The sequence below is a fragment of the Urocitellus parryii genome, chromosome 11 (assembly GCF_045843805.1).
Source record: "Urocitellus parryii isolate mUroPar1 chromosome 11, mUroPar1.hap1, whole genome shotgun sequence".
Taxonomy (NCBI): Eukaryota; Metazoa; Chordata; class Mammalia; order Rodentia; family Sciuridae; genus Urocitellus; species Urocitellus parryii.
In genome coordinates this window covers 125,898,772-125,920,662 of record NC_135541.1, presented here as the reverse complement: position 1 = coordinate 125,920,662, position 21,891 = coordinate 125,898,772, and the positions used below count along the sequence as shown (strand labels likewise).

The 21,891-nt window shown below is 40.1% G+C and overlaps 1 protein-coding gene across 1 annotated transcript in view; it reads right to left on the bottom strand.

Annotated features, from left to right (window-relative positions):
* Window positions 1–14,694, bottom strand: part of Fmo5 (flavin containing dimethylaniline monoxygenase 5) — a 28,692-nt gene extending 13,998 nt beyond the window's left edge. The window contains exons 1-5 of the mRNA XM_077791251.1: window positions 14,606–14,694; window positions 14,138–14,315; window positions 6,030–6,218; window positions 3,967–4,129; window positions 2,400–2,542 (exon numbers count right to left, since the gene is read on the bottom strand). Of these exons, the coding sequence (XP_077647377.1) occupies window positions 2,400–2,542; window positions 3,967–4,129; window positions 6,030–6,218; window positions 14,138–14,272 (630 nt within the window). The 5' untranslated portion in view covers window positions 14,273–14,315; window positions 14,606–14,694. The remainder of the gene's footprint in view (window positions 1–2,399; window positions 2,543–3,966; window positions 4,130–6,029; window positions 6,219–14,137; window positions 14,316–14,605) is intronic.
* Window positions 14,695–21,891: the final 7,197 nt, after the last annotated feature.

Here is a 21,891-nt window from a genome sequence, read left to right as displayed (position 1 = left end):
GGCATGAGACACTGACTAACCATTTTACAATGTTAACACAACAACCCCTTGAGGAAGCCAATATCATCCTCATTTTATGGGTGAGGGACATCAAGAAGATGAAAAATCTGCCGAAGATCATATAGCTATTAACAGGCAAACTGACGTTTCAACGCACATCTGACCAATTCTAAATCCTGTTAAGAGATGTTCTATTGATTATTGAATAGGAGAAAATAAAGATTGCTAGTAGAACTACAGGAGATTGTTCAGTACTTCTTTGTTCTTTCCTGGCTAAATGTACATGTTCAGAACGGATTAAGGCTGATATTCAGTTACCTGGCAGAGGTATCACGACATTTTCAACTTTACACAACCCCGGAAGAAGTTTCTGGTAAATAAGTTTTTATGGTAAATAAGTATATTGTTTCACAGTCTTTATCTAAGCTCTCATGTAAAAAGACGCCTGTCTACAAAGTGTGATTCTTTACTTCACACATATATCCTCACAGAGAGGAACCTTCAGCACTACCAGAGTTAGGTGCTTTTACCTGTCACAGTGGAAGTACCTGCATGGTCTTGGGATCCACATGATTTAGTGTGAAGCTTATAGCCTTGATTAAAGGGTTCCCTATCGATGAGATAGTTACAACACATCCATCCCAAGACCGCTGTGATGATTTTTATAGAAAAGTGTGGCATACCCTAAACACTGAATAAATGCTTAATGGCTGTCATATTTATTTTAGCTTTTCCATCAATGCCTCACGCATACTAGGCAAGCACTCTACCACTTATTTTAAGCAAACAATATATTTATAAATCTGGCTTATAAGAAAAACATAAGAAAAATGGTTAAGTCAATATAATCGTGTATGAAATCAACCTGACGAGAAAGGGATGCTTTCACAAAATCATCCAAAATTTCCTTATGCACTGAGATTAATAGATCCACTTGCAAATTTTGACTCCCAAATTTTCATACCAAAATTTCCTTATGCACTGAGATTAATAGATCCACTTGCAAATTTTGACTCCCAAATGTTCTCTTAAATACATTTTAATACGTAAAGCAAAAAGCTAGAACTCAGCAATTAAATTTCTTCAGTTTGCATTAGTGCTGTGAGGGTTGCCCCCCTATGCAGATGTGATTTTGCTGTTTTCCCAGGGCTTTCTCACAAACATGGCTGCCTTATCTCCACACCCTGAATATTTTGTTCCTGGGAAATTTTAATTCCACAATGCAGGTTAGATCAGCTCCCTTAGAAATGACCACTCGACAAGCCAAGATATGAAAGAAGACTTTTGCATGGATCCCCACTACTTACAAGGTACATCCTTCAACCACGTGTGTTTTTTACTCTTTCTTGTTTATATAATTACTTCCTAATAAGTGTTTGTGGAATTAATTCATGGAATAACATATGAGATCACTTATATATTGATAGATGAAAATAGTACTGAGAAGTTATTGGAAACACGTTGCTGGACAAGGGTCATTTAACAAAATTGTGTCATTAAGCCTGTGGGTTTTTTAAAAATATTTTTTTAGTTGTAGATGGACATAATACCTTTATTTTATTTGTTTATTTGTATGTGGTGCCTCATGCATGCTAGGCAAGTGCTCTACCACTGAGCACAACCCCATAGTATTAGAGAAGCATAGCATAATTAAAGTTACTGAAGAACAACCAGGCATTTACCTATTGCTAATAAAGTTATGATTCAATGAAGACAAAAAAATGTCATAATGATATGCCTTTTTCTAGGATTTTACAGTGAAGACAGTTTCTTCAAAGCTCAAAATCTATGACACAGAAACCAAAACAAACAAAACAAAAAACCAAGGAGATAGAACTTGATTTGGAGTGACTCTCCTTCTGTGCTACCTAACTGCAGGCAACAGCTGGCACAAGCTGTCACATAAGCTACTACACAGACACTCTTTATGCTGATGTCGACATTGTTTTTGGAAAGATTTAGATTGTTTCTTTTTTTCCCATTTGGGGGGCAAAAAGGAAATTCACCCACCATCCTGTTAATGAAAAGTTTTCAATGACCACAGTGTGCTTTCCACATGTGTATATGAACACATTTCTTCTGGCCAATGGACGATTCACACTGTCAGTGTTGCATTCTCACAACCTCTTCCAGCAAATACTTGGCTTCATCAAAGCCAGGGAAAGGCTAACTGGGATTGTGAGTGCAACCTGAAGCCGTGAACTTATTCCTTAGTATGAAGCCAAGTGAGTAATGGAACCCCAACCCTAACCGCACCTCTCCAGTAGCATCCATCATAATGCCAACGGAGGCATGAAACCAAGCCCTGTATTTGCCACCGGCACTAGTGGGCAAAGTGCAGCCGACCACACGCTGTGGGTCTATCTCCTGGGTGAGGCTGCAGATAGAATGGCTCAAACCTGCTTGGCTGTGTGGCTGATCTCTACAGCGAGATCCCCTCCGGAATTCCCAATGCCAATTATGATGACTCTTTTTCCAGCAAATGCCTCAGGGTTTTTATAGTCTCGACTGTGGAAATACTGTCCTTTGAACTTCTCAATTCCTGCAAGAGAACGGAAAATAATTATTGGATGATAGTTTATAAGTTGGATATCATTTGTAAAATCTTTCTTTTGTAGAATTTAAAGTTGAAGCACATATTCTCCACATATTCTCCCTTTATTCAGCTATTTTGTCTTCTTGAATACTTTGGCTTATTTTTTTCTTCCATAGCCTTGGAATAGTAATTTGTGATTCCTGTATCATAAGTAGTTTGTATTTTGGATTTGTAGACCCACAAATTCAAACTGCTGCCATTCTCTTTTATCTTTCATTCCCTTAGTTACATACTCCCACTTCAATTAGAGTATATATGTTTTTGTATACTCTAGGAGATACATAAAGTACATTTTCTAAAAAAAAAAAAGTTCAGACTCCAAACTGAAACTAAATTATTCAAGCTTTCATTTAAGCATTAGAAACTCAATATTTGTTTGTTTCCTCAATTACTGAGAAATTCCATATCTGAACCAATACTGAGTAAGAGCTCCACGGTCTTCTTTTTTGATCCTAAGGAAAGATGGTGGAATGAGATGGACATCATTACCCTAGGTACATGTGTGACTGCACATGGTGTGATGCTACATCATATGCAACCAGAGAAATGAAAAGTTGTGCTGTACAATGAATCAAAATGCATTCTGCTGTCATATATACCTAATTAAAATAAATTAATTAATTAAAAATAAAAAAGAAAACCAAAGTCATTATGAAACTAAATACAATCATGTGCCACTTGAAAGAAATATATACATTCTGAAAATGTTACTGTAATTTTGGTCTCATCATTGTGAAAAAAATCACAGAGTACTCACACAGCCCATATTGTATGGGCCAGTCCCTCAGTATAGCCTCTTGATGCCATCAAGACCCACAATAAACAGGAGGCCTGTGAAGCTATCGCTGGTGACATGGCAGACAGTTGTACAGTAAACTTTCCTAGAAGTAGTTGGAGCACACACTAAGAGAAATGTGTAGCTCAGTAATACATAAACCATGACACAGTTGTTTGTCAGTATCACGTACCACACACACAATTGTATGGGCTGTGACCTTCCACAATGGACCGCACACAGGGCTTTGTGCATCAGTGTCACCACGGTGTGGTACTGGTTAGGACACTACTCAGCAATAGAAGATTTCCAGTGCCCTTATCATCTTATGGGATCATCATTCTATATGTACTCCAACCTTGCCTGAAATGTCATTATGTGGTGGCATGATTGTTCACAGACCTCTAAACTCTAAAATCACCATTAACTCTAGTCCCCAAATGGCGATGACACAGGTTATTCCATCCTCAAGGGAACATGCCTAATGAGGGTCTTACTCCACCCCAAGGTAAAAATCACTCAGACCACAACCCTTCTATTCCTCAGGGTCACAGGCCTGGCTCAAGGGTCATCTCCTTCCTGGAAGGTCACTCACCTGGAAAGCTTTCCAGGGGCAAGTGAGCGTTAGTGTGATGGCCAGTGCAAACCATGACTCCATCAAAGACACCAACCTCCTTTTTTCCTTCACACTCGGTGACCACCTCCCATTGTCCTGAAGTAGAGAAATCAGGCCGCTTCTTCACACTGCACACAGTGGTCTGAAAGAAAAGTGACATACACCAGGCACTTAACCACAGCCTGTACAGTGGATATCAGCCCTGACATGGCTTTTCCTGCAAAATGTCACACCATGGGCTGATACCACAGTGCCATCTCATCATTAGGGTCAGGGTTAGGGTCCTTGCAGGATACTTGATTCTCATACTCCATAAAGAACAGCCTTGTTTGGGGCCGTGGTCTGAGAAACCATAAGGCAGACAAAGTAAGCAGAGTTGACAGACCAATGTACTCTCCTCTGCTTCTAGAAAAGTAGAGATTGGTAGGACTCTTAGTCTCTACCTTGAGGCATGGCAGCACCTGAAAAAGCCTGGATTTCTCCTGTACTTCTGTGGCACTCTGCACTAAGCACCTGTCCCCCTCTAACCCAGACTCCCCAAACTCTCTGATGTCTTCTTACTCCCAAGTCCTGTTCTCTTTGGCTAGACTTAAACTTGTGGCTATGAGGCTACCTTTCCTGTTAGAGCAGGAACCTATCTCAGTGGCTCTTATTTTTTGTAAAGGAATCTCTGTCTTCTAAATATGCTCACTTCACAAGTTATTCTAAAGAAATAGGTTGTGAGATAGAGTAGTCAGTGGAATAATTTTTAGCTTTTCAAAAAAAAAAAAACCAATAAATATAGGTGACTCTGCCCAGCCAGGGAAACATCAAGAATACATTCCAGTGTGCTTCTAGGGTCTGGCTATGATGTCTTGGTGACTGGTAGAAGCACTGTCTAGGCTTCAACCTCCTGTGCCATTTCCAGTCCCTGCCATGTGTTTTTACACAAGCTGGTGCTTCTACTTGGTCACCCTTTTATTCCTTCTTCATCTGAAGACTGCTTCCTACTGAAGGCTTGGCTTGGACACTGTCTTCTCCAAAAATCTTTCCTGGAACTTGACTCCTTGGCCCTGATGGGCTAAACATCCCCCTTCTGAACTGCAGGTGTAGCCTCCATGGTACTTGTCACTTGGTTTGTTCCTTCTATGTATAATAATAATTTCCTTCTATGTATAATAATAATTTTTCTGCGTCCTTGATGTAGACTGTTAAGTTACTTATGGCTTCTGTCTTTGCAGCATCACTGCTTAGTACAGTGACAAACTTGTTCGACAAGTGTCACCTAAACAAGTGAAGAGATGCACCACTAGGCTATGCATAACCGGCTTTGGAAATTGTCACCAGACGTTGCCACTTTGTCATTGTTGCTAAACATAAAAAGGTGGAAGGTTTGGACTCTGGGCCAGGTGATATAATATGGCCATGGTTATGAACTACGGGAAAGTCACAGCAGACTCTAGAGAAGGAAGGAACCTCATACAGTACAACCATCTTCTTTCACAGAAAAGAGAATCAAGATAAGTTCAAATTGAGAAATTACTGGTCTTAGGTCACTAATGAGGGGCAAGAACAAGGGCCAGAATTCAGGACTTTGTTTCCCACTTCAATATTCTACTCTCTCCACCTGAGTCAACTCCTTTGCTTCCTCAATAACTTCCCAGTCACTAAGTACTTCACCAGGTTGTTGTGATGATCACATAAAATAATATATTGGAAAGTGCTTCAGAAAGTGTAAAAGAATTAAGCAGGAGTGAACAGGTTGTGGGACAGGAGGGTTTCAAGTTCCCACACTTATTCATTCCCCTCATCTCCTTGATCATAAGCAGGGAGTGTGGAATGAAGGCAATGAAAACACTCTGGCAGGTATCTTTCTGAATCTGCAGCCAGAATATGTAAAAGAGAGCTTTCCATGGGCATTTTAGAGAGAGGAAACTGAGAGTGGAGACTTTATACTTGAGTATATCGCTCCCGTATTTACATGTGCTACTGGTTGATGAAACCACGTTCTTCACCTACTTGATGAACAACTTCAGACACCAAGACACCCACAAAGTGCCTACCTTGAACTGGATATACTTTAAAAGGTTGAAGTCCTTGGCATACATCCTGAAGTACTCTAGGATCTGGGAATTGTGCATGAAGTTAGGGTAATGATCCGGGACGGGGTAGTCACTGAAGCACATCATCTCCTTAGAAGTGTTGATGATCACTGATTTGTAGATACTGGCTCTTCCTTCTTCAGGATTTTCCTGTAGTAAATAAGAACAACTTGAGAATTAATTTCATGATTTATAAAACAGCCAATGAATAGTTGAAGAAATTTCCTGAAATAAATGACAATTCAAACAAATGACACACATACATGGCCTCCACACCTCCCCCTGTTCTTGTGCCCCTGTGTAGTTCCTTCCCCTTGAATCCCAGTTATCGTTATGACTTGTTTTTGACCAACAGGATACAGTCGAAATGGCACTGAATGACTTTAAATTGTAGTCATGCTTTTTTCCAGAGTATCTAAAATTACAAATAGCCCTCAATAAATGTTTAATAAATGTATGTCAGATTGAATTGAGAAAGGAATGCATAGAAAAAGCAAATTTAACATAAAACACAACAAATTTATGAAATAAATAAAAGTTTAATTCAAAACAATGTGAATGAGACATATCTATCTCATTTTTGAAACTTTTAAAGGAAAATTGTGGAATAATATAAAAGTCAAATGCAAAAAGATACCACTTTATATTATTTAAATTAATTATTATTTAATTAAGTTTGTATTAGTTAATAGTAACTTAAAACATCCCCAAATCTCCGAGTGGTTTAGTTATGTTACAGTATCTCAACATGAAGTACAATCTATCTTTGACACTATTCCACAGGTATCCTGCTGAATACAAAGAACATCCCGTTACTCCACTGCTCATTGGCTTCTATTCCTTCTGGAAACCAACCTACTTATTCTAAAATTTAGCACTTTTCACATCTAGCCCACTATGGCTTTTAATCTTCATTCAGTGTTCCCCTTAACAAATCCCGTATTCCCGAGTCATTAAATTACTAGCTGAAATAATGTAGGCTCTTTTACAACTTAAAACTTTTGTGCATATCACTACTTCTTGAAAAATTCATACCTTCATTCGAGTTATATCAAATGTTACTTTTTTGAGGAAGACTTTCCTGTAGTTCCATTGATCCTCCAAGTCCCCAAACCTTTCAATTCATATTGCTATAAAAGCAATGTAAACAGATTATATCATTCTGCATTTGTTTCCATGATTGTAAGGGATCTGAGGGTAGTGTACATGCCTTATTATTCTTTATATTTCTGTCAACAATGCAGTCCCTGATATATAGTGAATGATTAATGAATGCTTAGGAATGAATTAGTTATATAATTATGAGAATGAATCTAGAGAAACCAAAATTATGATGTCATTTCTTCCTAACTTGATCTATAGATGCAATGCAATCCCAATCAAATCTCTGCAAGCTACATTTTAGTCATCAACAAACTGATTCTAAAGTTTCTGTGGGAAGACAGAAGTCTAAAAATAGCTAATTTTGTCCTTAAGTATAGGCTGTGCATAATAAGCTTTCTTCAAAGAGTTGAGTATAGCAAAGCAAGAGAGATAAAAGGGATAAAGTTTACTCTGGCAAAATCTGACAAACTCCACTTCGGGGAAGGCATCACTATTAACAAAATAATGATAAGGCTTGCTGACAGAATGTATCTTTGAAATGATATCATGAGAGTGGTATTACCTTTTCAGTATTACTCTCAAAAACCCTATAACCGCAGTAACCATGAGAAAACAGCAGACAAATCTCAATTGAAAGATAATCTAAAAAATACTGACCAGTGCTCCTCAAAACTGCCAAGTCATCAAAACCTAGGAAAGTCTAAAATAATTGTCACAGTGAAGGGGAGCATAAGGAGACCTGACGATTAAATGTAATGTACTGTCCTGGATGGGACCCTGGAACAGAAAGAGGTCACTGAGGGAAAAGTAAGTAATTCTGAATGAAGAATGGGCTATCCATGTTGCTATAGGAATGCTGTGGGGAAGATACCTGTGGGTAGCTCCGAGAACTGAAAGACCAGCCTCTGTGGGCACCATGGCTCCCAAGAGCTTCTCCCCAGTCTGTTATAGACTCCATTCTATTTCCAGACTGACTCAGCATGGGAACCTACCAGTCAGTGAAAAGTGGAGCCTAAGGGGCCAGCTGGTCTGGGGTATTCAAAGCACAAGTGTACCAAGAACAAGACAAAAATGATAAAGAAAGAAAAGACCCCCTCAAAAACAAAAATCTCCACCAGAAGACTTCTAGGACTAGTAAATTAAGCAAAGTAACAGGTTCCAAAATGAAAATACAAAATTAACAGTTTTCCTACACACCAATAATGAATTAACTGAAAAAAAAATCAGGAAAACATTTCCAACAATAGCTTTAAAAAAAAAAAAAAAAGCAAAAGCAAAGAAAAACAACTCTAGGAATAAATCTAACCAGGAAGGCAGAAGAGCTCCACAGTGAGAACTATAGTGCACTGCAGGAAGACACGGAAGACTGCACTGCAACACGGAAAGACCCCGTGTCCTGGGTGGGATTCATGTGTTACATGGTCATATTCCCAAAAGTGAGCTACAGATTCAGTGCGATTCTCATCAGAATACAATGGCACTCTTCACCGTCTAAATTCACGTAGAAGAATATAAGACCCAGAATCTCTCAAGTAATGCTTAGACATAAAGCCATGCTGGAGGCACCACAATTCCCAAGTTTCAAATCATACCTCCTAGCTATAATATTAAAGATAGTGTGCTATGGCGTACAGACAGACATGGAGGCCAGGGGAACAGAGAAGGAATAGTCAGACCCACACAGATATGGTCAGCTGATATTTGACAAAAGTGCCAAGAACACAAGTTGGAGAAAAGACAGCCTTTAAAAAAATGGTACTAAAAAAACATGATGTCCAAATGTAGAGGAATGGAAGTAGATCCTTATCTATCAGCTGCACAAAAGGGACTTGAAGTGAACCAGAACTGAGGAAGAGGTCCAATAACTCCATAACTACTAAAAGAAAGCAGAGTCAACACTCCAACATAGGCTCAGGCAACAATTCCCTCAGACTCCTTGGGAAACATCCCAAAAGCTAATACGAGGGAGGACATCCAGTTCCAAAGCCTTTGTATGTCATAGGGAAAAGAAGTGTGGAAAGAGAGCCCATGGAATGGGAGAACATCTTTGCCAGCTACTCTTTTGACAGAGGATTAATATCCCAGATATATAAAGAATTTTTAAAAACACCAAAAAATAATAACCCAGTTAATAAATGGGCAGATAAGCTAAACAGACATTTCTCAAAAGAAGAAATACAAATGAATAACTAATGTCTGTAAAACTGTTCAAAATCTTTAGCCATCAAGAAAATGAAAATCAAAACTACACCAAGATTTTGTTTCACTCTAATTAGAAAGGTATTCATCAAAAATACAAATAATAATAAATGCTTGCAAGAATGTGGGGAAAAAAGAAATCTTTATACATTGTTAATTAGTACAACCACTAAGAAAATCAGTATGGAGTTTCCTCAAAAGTGTAGGAATGGAATCACCATATGGCTCAGCGATACCACTCCTTAGTATTTATCCAGAAAAATTAAAGTCAGAATACTACAGTGATAGACGCATACCCATTTATTGCAGCACAATCCACAATAACCAAATTATGGAATCAGCTTAGGTGTCCATCCACAGGTGAATAGACAGAGAAAATGTGGCAGAGGTACACAATGGAGTTTTATTCAGTCATAAGAAAGATGAAATTATGTCATTTGTAGGAAAATGGATAGAACTAGAGAAAATCAGGCTAAGTGAAGAAAGTTAGACTCAGAGAGTCATGTTTTCTCTCCTGTGTGGAAGCGGGAGTGAAAAGGGGAGGGAAGGGAGTAGACCAGTGTGGTAGAAGAGGGGAAGGCAAGAGGAGGTACCGGGGAATGAAACTGACCAAATCATGCTATGTGCAGGTACAGATACATCACACTGGATCTCACTGTTAGGATAATTATACTGGTCAATAATTTTTTTCTGCTTCTTTTGTGGCACTGGGAATCGAACTCAGGGCCTTGAACACGCTAGGCAAGCACTACCTCTGAGTTATAGTCCCAGTTTGCCAATTTAAAAAAAATAAATAAAGGGCTGGGGATGTAGCTCAGTGGTAGAATGTTTGCCTAGCACGCCCGAAGCACTGGGCTCAATCCCCAGCACCTCCAAAAGCAAAACAACAACAAAACCAGCTATGCAGTATAAGACTATAATATGGATATATGTTATTATACATTTATGCAAACCCATAGAATATGCAAAACCAATAGTGAAACTTCCTGTAAACCAAGAGCTGTGAATGATGGATAATCTGTCATTGAGTGTGGCAAATGTAGCACACTACAGGGGACGACGATAATGAGGCAAGCTGTGCACCTAAAAAGGCAGAAGCTCAATTTTGTATGAACTTAAAACTTATCTAAAAATAAAGCATATTAAAGCATTTTTAAAAAAGAGGAAGGAGAGGACATAAGGGAGTGAGTTGGAGCTGAATGGGCTGAAGGGGTAGAAGGTACAACAAGGGGGAGGGAGGAATGAGGACAGCGTGGGTGTCCCTGTGGTGCTCCACAAACCCCACGCACAGGCGCGCTGTTTGAATGGCACTTCCCAGTTCTGGTGTCTGCACACGGAAATCAGATGGAGAACTTTTCAAGAAACATAGAGCCTGGGCTCTCCTCCTAGGAATTCTTCTGAGTGCTGCCTGTCTAACGTGACGACAAGTCTGAGAACTGCCAGTCAGAGGCAGTGTGCTGGCCCTGGAGAGCTCACAGCCACTTACTCCATCAACTGCAAGTCCTTTCTGCAACCACCCTCAGCTAAACCGCCAAGTGCCGAGGGCAGCGGGAGGAAGCAGGTCTCTGCATCTCCGCACCCTCTAGGGACAGTCTCAGCCCAGAAACGTGAGTGTCATAGATCACCGCTGGTCTGATTGTAAGGACACAACATCATCCTCCTTTAAGGCCTGGGAAAGCTGCGGTAGAGGCTGTAAGGCCTTCGCCTTCACATCAGTGTGTATGAGAAACACCTAGCAGAGAGCTCAAGATCAACTCCAGAATCTCACAAGTGGCTGACACCCTTTCCTGTCAATGTTCCCCCAGGGATTAGCTCTTCAGTGTACAGCTGGACACTCCTCCCTCTTACGTAATTTTTAATCCACTTATTGTCGTCGTCGTCTTCTTTTGAGAAAGGAAGAACTATGAAATTTATAGTTTTTTAAAAAACATTTCATTTAAGGATGTTTATTAATTAATTTTCTATTTTAAATGAACACTGATTAAACAGCAACATTTTACATTCCGTGGTGTATCTATTGTCTATACTTTATAACTTTATTATGTGATGCACTTAGGGCTTGTTAGAAATGTGGAATCTTGGTATACCCTAAATTAATTAATCAGAATCTCCAGTAATTCATGTGTACACTGAAGTTTGAAAAGCATAGTTTAGCATGCTTTAATAATTCTTAAAAATCCAGTTTGACCAAAAAATAGCAATGATTATTAGATAGTATAGAGTTAAATCCTCAGTGTTTTGTAAGAAATTTATTACTTTTTAAAGCTATTGCATTCATAAGGTAACATCAAATAAATGGGTATATATCACATTAGCACCTACTTTCCACCATCAGTCTTATTTAATGTTAATGAAGAGATCAGGAGTTGACTGACATTAATGTCTTGAGAACTTCTATGATTACTGTGAGACAGTATTCAGCTGTACCAGGAGAAGGCTACACCAGTTTGGTAGGTGGAACATGAAAGGAAAAGAGAGAGGAAAATACAAATGGTGGTATCTGAGAAAACACTTGTTTGGCAGATAGAAAACAGAAAGGAATCACGGTAGGGAAGTACAAATGGTACTATCTGAGAAGAAAATAAAAATATACTGAGTCCAGGAACCTGTCAAAGAAAAGGGAAAACGGAAGCCCTGAATTCCCAGTGTTCTTACTGAACATCCGGCAGTGGAGGTGGAATTCCAAAGTGCTTAGACCAATTCTACATACGAAACCTCTAACAAATTATAGAAAAGTTTTGAGGGGTGGAGAGACAGCTAGACTCCAAATAACAAGCAAGGGAGTGATAGAGAAGCATGTCTCAGAAAAAATTCTCAGGTGACCACCAGCAGCACTGAAGTAAGATACTTCAGTCCAACATTAAAGGATGTTTAACAATACCTTAGTCTCCACAGCTAATTAACTGTGGAAAATGTGAGAAGGAGGGTCTCCAGCACGGTAAACATTTTTAGTAGCCACTGATGACAGTTTCCTTCTCAGGAATCCACATATTAAACATAAATATATTGGGAAGCTAATATACACCAGGCATCCTTCTTGGTCTAGAATATAATGGTGAGCCCTATAGGCATGTCTGTGTTAAGAGAAGTCAGAGTGTTATGAGGAAACAGTTTCCCCCCAAAGGAAGCAGTTCATAAGGTATTGAAATTTTGCCCAGAAGATAATAATGAAAAAAGTCCCCATGCTGTATTTTCAGCAGGTAATAATTTTAAATCGCTTTAGAGATAAAAACCAGAAACATGTTAATCAGGCAGGGTAATGGCTACCCTCCCAACATCATCTCTGCCTCACCTGATTTCATTCCTTTTTGGTAATTGCCAAATCCAGCTACAATGTGGGGGTCCCACTCTAGGCCTAAATAATAACTGACTTGTAGCACTATGCAGAACCAGCACTTTTGCAAGTGATTGATGTAATTATTCATCCACTTATTACCCAAGATAAATGTTTAAGGTGGGTATTACTATTATCCCTTTGTAAAGATTAAAAAACAGTGGGCACAGAGAGGTGTAATGATTTGCCCAAGGCCATACTTCTTGTAAAGGACAGTCTTTGAATCTAAAGCAGTGCTTTTAACCTGCACACTAGGGTGTGACTGGATTCCAACAGTAGAATTTTCTGTTAACTAAAAACCGAATTAACAGGTTTTTCAGCCCACATCTGACTGATTCTGATAAAGGTATAGGGATTTGCTAAGGGGATCCATTCTAGATATGAATAAGAGTATTGTCAGATAGAATTAGTTCCCAAAATGAAGCCAAGATATAATACTTTTGTTCTACAAAGTAATGTCATAAGGCCACTTTTTAAATTTTATTTTTTTGTAGTTGTAGATGGACAGAATGCCTTTGTTTTTATGTGGTGCTAATGATTGACCCAGTGCCTCACACATGCTAGGAAAGTGCTGTACCACTGAGCTACAGCCTCAGCCCAATCTACTTTTAAGCAGTTGGCCAACACTGTGTTAGTTTTTATGATGGGAAATATATCCATGGCACCTCAATTTCATTCACTGGTTCAGAAAATGAGTTTAAAAGCAAATCAAATTAGAGATCAGTGAAGATGACTGATATTTTTTTGGCACTTAATAGGTTTTTGTCATTTAAGTATATGATATTTTAAGTGGTTACTAACAAGTTGCAGGATTGGATGCATATTTAATCAATTTAACTTTAAAGCTGAGTATATGCAAGGACATGAAAACCAAGTTGCAGGTGCTCTCTGCCCTCTGCCCTCTTCTGAAAGACAAAGGACTTTGAACTTCTCAATGCAAGAAGTTTAAAGCAAACAATTCTATCAGATTTTATATTTTATTCAAGGACTAGAATTGTCAGAGAAATAGCTGGATTTTCTTAAAAGGAAAAATGAGGTTGATGACTGAAGGTGGAGGGTGTTCATTTATCTTTAAGACACATCAGAAGCCACCACTCCACATTTTCTAATCCCCATGTGCTTTCTAAGGTGTGTGGCTTCGTTACTCATTCTCCCCTCTTCTGAAAAACAGCAAAACTAATATAAGAAAATGTTCTCTGTGGATTTTATAAACAGTAGAATAGGGAAAAGAGTCACCTGTGTGATGCTTTTGCAGCCCACAGAGGGAAAGAGAACCCTCATAAAAGGTGGGGTGGGGCTGTTAAGAAGCCAACAGGCAGAGTCCTGTCAGGTTTAGTCACTATCAAGCTCGCATATGACCTGACATGAGGTAGCGTACTGCATGCACCCAGCTGCAAGGAGGGATTCCAGTACTAAGGGACACAAGACTTACCTGATACCTCCAGAGCCCACCAATGTCATCAGTCCTTTCAAAGCAAACAGGTTCCAAGTCTTCATCCAGACAGCACTTGATAGAAGAGAGCCCGGAGGCTCCAGCCCCAATCACAGAGATTCTCTTCTTGGTCATGGTCTTCAGAGATCTTCACCTGGCTAGGGCAATGTCACTTGTCCTGAAGAAAGAACAAGAGACAGAAAGCACTCGTGTATCAACAGTTCTTAAGAAAGACAGCTGCCCTCATGCTCAAATAAATGCTGTAACAGAGGTGACTTTGGGTTGCCCTCTTTAGAAGGCATCTCCTGCAAGGCCCAGAGCTGAGGAGCACTGTGGTGTCCTCTCACTCTCTCTCCTGAAGCACCTGGCTGATCCTTCAGCTGAGAAAGTTACTCTGGCTTTCTGCTGTAAAGAAACATCAACTAAGCAAGTACCAGCCCAGCCCAGGGGCAGGCAGTCTGGCCCCACCTCCTTTCAGCCCGCTCATTGGCACCAATTCTCCCTCTCTTCACTGGAAGAAAATGTGGGTTGGATCTGCTTTGGAGAGGAAAGGAAATCGTGTACAACTTGTGTGTTTTTCAGCTGCGGTTGTGGACGGTGCCCTTTTACTCCCTCTGGAGAGAGTCTTCTAATCTCCCGAGCTCCCCGCTTTTCCCTTAAAGGGATACACTCCTACTACTGAAGCCAGAGCGTAAACAACTCCCAAGCAAGCGTGAATGCCTAAATGCAGAAAATTCCTGGGCATCCATCCAAATAGGTGATCCTACCCTCTTCTCTGCCTCCTCCCCACCTCATGGCCTGTATCCTGGCTCTACCCTGCTGGTAGAAATTTACTTTAAAATCCCTATGCATGTTTTAAAATGCTTTTAGCTGAACTCTAGCTGGCTTCATTTCAACTCTTTAAAAAAATCTGGTTAAAAATAGAATCTTTGACTTAGACAATCATTTTACTCCAACAGGAAGATGCCTGTCCAATATATGGTCTGAATTATATTAGAATACAGTTAGCACACAATGGTGAACAGATGGTCTCCACATCACCTCATGGGAGAAGAAAGAAGTGAGGATCAAAGGTGGAGTCCTGTGTGTGTGTGTGTGTGTGTGTGTGTGTGTACATATGTATATACATACATATATGTGAGGGGGGAAGTTACCAGGGATTGAACCCATGGGTACTTAACCACTGAGCCACATGCTGTGATTTTTTATTTTGAGACAGGGTCTCACCAAGTTTCTTAGGGCCTCACTAAGTTGCTGAAGCTGGCTTTGAACCCGTGATCCTCCTGCCTCAACAACCTGAGCCACTGGAATTACAGGTGAGCACCACAGCATCCGGCAGAATGTTTGTACTTTTTGATATGGTTCTGTCAAAACAGTTACTCATCAAAATATTCCTTATCTTTCAGTGGACACATCAAGATGACCCCATCACGTAATTCTTATTTTAGAGAGCTGCTATTAAATTTTGCTCTGGATTCTCTTCTCACTTTACTCCTGCAACACTTTATTAAAACCTTTATTTGGGGCTGGGATTGTGACTCAGTGGTAGAGTGCTTGCCTAGCATGTGCAAGGTGCCTGATTCGATCCTCAGCACCACATAAAAATAAATAAAATAAAGGTCTTGTGTTTTGCTACAACTAAAAAATAAATAAATATTAAAAAAAACCTTTATTTACTAGTGTCTGTCCTCACAGATTACCACCAAACAGAATGCTTTTTGTCACTAAGTACCTTCCGTCTAATGCTACTTTCTCCTAGAAAGAGAAAGCAATGTTCTCTCTCTCTCTCTCTCTCTCTCTCTCTCTCTCTCTCTCTCTCTCTCTCTTCCAGTTACTTAAACATATCTCCTTTGAGGTTTCAGAAGAATTAGTTTCTCATTCCATCCCTCCCAAGACGTATGGTAGTAGAAGGGCCCAGGGATGTTTAAGAGTAGGACATCTCATATGCAACCATCAATTTCTATTACTAGGCACTGGAAAAGGCAGGCAGGTGTTCTCCAGTTAATGAATCACTGGACCCCGAAGAGCTGTATCTGAATCTGAGAGAGACAACTGCATGTCACCCAGATATACAGTTTAAGTGGGGTGCAGTAGCCAGATGGGACTGGGGTTGTCTTCCTTGGGGTGGGAATGAGCATATCAATGAGAAGAATTAACCTAGAATTTTAGTGGCTAGACAAGTAGCAGACACTACTGGATACCCATTAAAATGTTATCTCCTCCTCTTACTATATAATATATCCCTTTGGAATGGGATTTCCTAATGAGGAACTGTATTTTCCAGGTTCTTTTTGAAACTATGCATAAATTCATTATTAAGTTATCACCAAGGAACAGAAGAAGAGAAAATGTGAGCAACTTTGACCTAAACTTTTTAAAGAAAACATCTTGATCTAGTCTTCTACTCCTTCTCCCCTTTTTTTTTTTTTTTTGTTTGTTTGTTTGGAATGTTGATAACCAGACTTCTGGAAGCTAGGAATTGAAGTTGGTAGGTTTGAAATAGTCAGGGACCTCCATCCATGGAAAAAGGACCCTTTAGGACTAAGGGATAGACACCTTAGGGGAAATAAGACAACCCAGCTAGCTCTCAGTCTTATGGGGTTAACAGTTGTACTAAAAAATTTCAAGTTAAAAGTACACCAGTCTTGGGGCTGGGGATGTGGCTCAAGCGGTAGCGTGCTCGCCTGGCATGCGTGCGGCCCGGGTTCGATCCTCAGCACCACATACAAACAAAGATGTTGTGTCCGCCGAGAACTAAAAAATAAATATTAAAAATTCTAAAAAAAAAAAAAAAAGTACACCAGTCTTCAAGACCATGGGAGTGAATAACACACCAGGAGACAGGAGGCTGGGAAAGTCATCTCAGCCTCCTGAGACTACGTGGTCAGCACATGGGCCAGCTAGGCCAGACAAAGCAAGGTCTGCACTATTCTGAAAATATTAATAACAGACAAAAACATGAAAAAATGTCCTTCAACATCTCTAACAATTACAGAAATGCAAATTAAAACTACGCTATGAGTCCATCTCACTTGAGAATAGTAATTATCAAGAATACATGTAACAGTAAATGTTGGCGAGGCTGGGGGGAAAAGGTTCACTCACACATTGCTGGTGGGACTGCAAATGGGTACAACCACTCTGGAAAGCACTATGGAGATTCCTCAGAAAACTTGGAATGGACACCATTTGACCCAGTAATCCCATCCCTTGGGTTAAATGCAAAGAACTTAAAATCAGCATACTACAGTGACATAGCCACATCAATGTTCATAGCAGCTCAAATTGAGAATAGCTAAGCTATGGAACTAAGTAGATGCCCTTCAACAGATGAATGGATAAAGCAACTGTAGCAACTGTGGTATATACACACAATGAAATATTCCTGAGCCATAGGAAGAATGAGATGATAGCATTTGCTGGTAAATGGATGGAACTGTAGACTATCATACTAAGCGGATTAAGCCAATGCCCCAAAGCCAAAAGCTGAATGTTCTGATATGCAGATGCTAGCACACAATAAGGCAGGGAGAGAAAAGAACAGAAATACTTTAGATTAGACAAAGGGCAATGAAGGGAAGGGAAGGGATGAGAATAGAAAAAACAGTAAAATAAATTGGACATCACTTTCCTATGTTCCTATACACATATATGACCAGTATAACTCCACATCATGAATAACCACAAGAATGGGAAGTTATACTCCATGTATGGATAACATGCTAAAATATATTCTACTGTCATATATAACTAAAAAGAACAAATTTAAAAAATAAATTAAAAAAAGAAAATATTAATGGCAGAGACTCTCCTAGATAATAAGTGCTCTAGGTGATGAGGGCCAAACACATGGGCAGAATGTCATTAATTAACCAACAGTACCTTGACCTTATTCTCATAGCCAAATGCACACCCAGCAGAAGACCTAAGGTGGAGACTTAAGCTGGAAATGAGATATGAGATACAGGACACATGAAGAGGTGGATGGAGACTCAGGCCCAGCTGAAGTTCCACCTCTACAGGTGAGGACATTGAGACACACTCACATATCTATGCACATACAGATACTTTTTGAAAATGATATGAATTAATACTTACATGAAAGTTTAGGAAAGATTTTAACCACCATGGAACTTATTTGGTTTGTATAGTTTTCATGGCAGGGGGTAGGAACCATCCGATCAGGCACATTTAAAGCTTCAACTCAGACACCACATCCATTCACATTCCAAAACACAGGACATGGGCTCTGCCCATTCAGAGAAACAGAAAGCCACATGTCTAAGGGCTGGATGCACAATAATCCCACAGGGGATCAGTGGATAGTTGGGAATAGGAATACAACCTACCAGAGTCGGCTACCCATGACACTCGGTCTGTTTACCTTCAAGACCACAGCTGTGGGCCATGCCTGTGGACTTTCAAGTTAAGGAGATTACCACGGTACTTCGACCATGAAGGATAACTCTTGACCTCTGGAGTCTTTACTGGTGAGATTCGGGCAGGTTTATTTCCATCTAATGTGTTTTGGTCCTTCACGATATCCTGAAAATTCAAATCTGTTTATATATATAAACAAATATAGACAATATATAAAAGGTGGTCTCATTTAGTGTTCACCACAGTGCTAAAGGACAGCTCCCACTGTCCTCACTATGAATCACCATGCATCAGGGGCCTTTCAGATGCACTCAGGTTGTTCAGGCCCTCTGATGTCGAAGATTGTTTTACATGCCATTTTTGAGCATTTTGGCTTAACATTGCAACTGTACCTCAGCAACACAGATACATGTACAACAAGTATGTTCATTTTCACACCTAAGACCCAGGCTTTGTGAAGTTAGGATATAAGATGGCTTTGGGTTCTTACCAACCCAGAGGAAGAGGAAGTCAGAGAGAGTTCTTAGGTTTTCAGTACAGGCTGAATCATGAGAATATTTTGGCTTCATGTAATTCTATTATTGGTAACTGGCTGCTTATGTAGAAATTTGTCAGAAAAGTTCAGCACTAGTAAACTCAAAAGCTTCAGGGGCTGGCTAAAGAACAGAGAACAAAAAGTGAAATCATTGTGACTAATTTGAAAATGTATTCAATTAGAGAGGAAAATAAAAGCTGGGTATGAAGGCACATGCTCATTATCATAGCTATTCAGGAGGGTAATGCAAGAGGATTGTGAGTTTGAGGCCAGCACTGGCAACTTAAAATTAAATTAAATTAAATTAAATTAAAAGGGGTGGGGATGCGGCTTATTAGGAAGAGTGCTTGCCTAACATGCCCAAGACCTTGGGTTCAATCCCAGTACTGCAGACAAACAAAAAAGGAAAACAAGAACTGTTCTGTCAAATAAGACACATGGGCAAGTTTCAGTGCAGAGCTATCTACATCTCTGACCTGTGTCCTCAAAGATTTATTTGAGAATATTTCAGTGTGTGGCCTTCAGTATAGAAAAGGAGCATCGATTCTCAGAGGTCACTGTGCCAGGGTACTGTAAAGTACTTCTAGTTTTACTTAAATGTACTTTCTTCTTAGTATATCATCTCAGGCTCTTGGGTTCTCTGGGTTTTACAATTATTATATAAATTTGATGCCTAAGATATATAATTACATCAAAGTCAAATGTGGTCTTTCCTTTCTTGGGAGAAAGAAAACCCAAATTTCTTTCAACTCAGTGGAGGGCACTGACCTAATTCTAACCTTAGCCCAAAGGTCCAAGTTCATGTATGCAAGAAGAGTTCTGTACACATTTTCCCTATGGCCACATCTTTTACTCAAGCTCCATATCTGACTCACCAGATGCTGCCAGCTAGTATCCTACTGTAACACAGTAAACACAGTGTAACACAGTGGACAGCAAATGTAACCTCTTCACAAACCTGTGCTACAGTCATGCTTGTTTGGGTTGGGGTTGAAGATGCTAAGATCTACCAAAACATGATTTGGTCACTTATTGTTATGGTGTTGCTGTTGTCCGAGGACATTTCTCTATGTGGAGAAATGAAACAATTAATATAAGCATCATTATTGTATGACCAGAGCAATGAATGAAAAAGGGATTGAGCTAGATTTCGTTCAGACAGTTAATACTGACCCGCTAGAAAATATTGAACAGGTTTCCTAAACTTTCTGTGCCTTCGTTTGCCTACGTGTTAAACGTCCTCTCTTGACCTCAAGTTATATCAATCAGGTCCTAGATTTTTCAATTCCTCCACAGACCCCTCACTGGGACATCTAACAGTATGTTTTGAGTGCTTCCTCAGGCCAGACACTGTTCCAGGAACAATCGGATACATCCTGAAGGTGACTTTATGGTCTTCCCTCCCTCACACCAGCTTCTCTCTCTTAGAAGTCCTCAGTGGTGGCATAAACATCCATATCCCAGGGCAGAAGCCTGAGGGAGCCCACCTCGGCCTCTCTCTCTCCCTCAGCCCTGTGGTCTACGATGACCAAACCCCTTCAAGTGCATTGTCACTATCTTTTTTCTCTCAGCACTAGAGAGTAAACCCAGGTCCCATATATGCCAGGTAGTTGTTCTACCTTTGAGCTGCGTGCCTTTTTACTTTGCAGATCTTTTACTTTACAGACCTTTTTATTTTGAGAGGTTCCCACTAAATTGCCCAGCTTACCTTGAACTCGCCATCCTCCTATCTCAGCCTCCTTAGTACCCGGGATTACAGAAGTGCTCCATTGCACCCAACTCAGTCACCAATTCTTAAAATGTATTTATTATCCCTTGCAAATCTTGTCTCAATGTCTTTGCATGTGTGATCTCTCTGCCCTAAACCTTCTTCCTCTGATTTCACAAAGCTGGCTTCTCATCATTCAGACTATAATTCAAATGTCATCTTTTTACTGATCTCCTCTTCCACCCACTCTATCCAGAGCTGCTCCCAGCCCCATTCTCACTATTGTGACCCTGTTTGCAATCTTCTTAGCACGGTACTACCTTATTTGTACTCCCCTTTCTTTTTCTATTTCTCATCACTAGAATCTAAGCTCATAAGTGCAGGGACCTTATCTAACATGTCCGCCTCTCTTCTAGACACTGGGGACATGACGAACGTAATCACTCTCTATTGTACTCATCTAGCAAATGTCCACTCAGTTCTCTACCTCTTCCCCATCTGCAGTCAACACACACCATGCTGCTTGGTCTCATGTCCATCAACTTCATGTGGCCCTCACTGCTGCTTGGCAATGGTACCATATTCCTCTAGTCCATTCCCTCTCCACTTCCCCAGACAACTGTTTCACATCTTTCTGTTTTCAAACCTCCAACCCCTTCCACCCAAGCTCACCTGATGACACTGTTCCTTATTTCATTTGGACAATAGAGTCAGGAGACATCAGGTGCTGTCACCACCAAATCTAATCTCATATTGAGCCTTAGTGTCTATGCCAACCCTCTACTTGTGCATTGGATCCCACCCCCTCTCACTCCAGAACACTTCCTGGATCATTCCCATCAGCATTCAATTGCTCTAACATCAACCACCTTAAAATAAACTGCCCTTACTGCTAGTTGTTGCTGCCAATTTTCTGCTTCTTTTTACATCAAAACTCTTCCAAAGGGGTGAGAGAGTCTGTCTCCACCTTCTTCCCTCCCATCTGGTTTCAGTCACTGCGTTAGGCACTGGACTCCTTGCCAAGGCCACTGGCCATCATGATGTCACCAATTCAGTGCTTACTTTCTATCCTTTCTTCACCCCACCTCTTACCTGCATCTGATGTAGACCTTCACCAGTGAGGCTCTACTC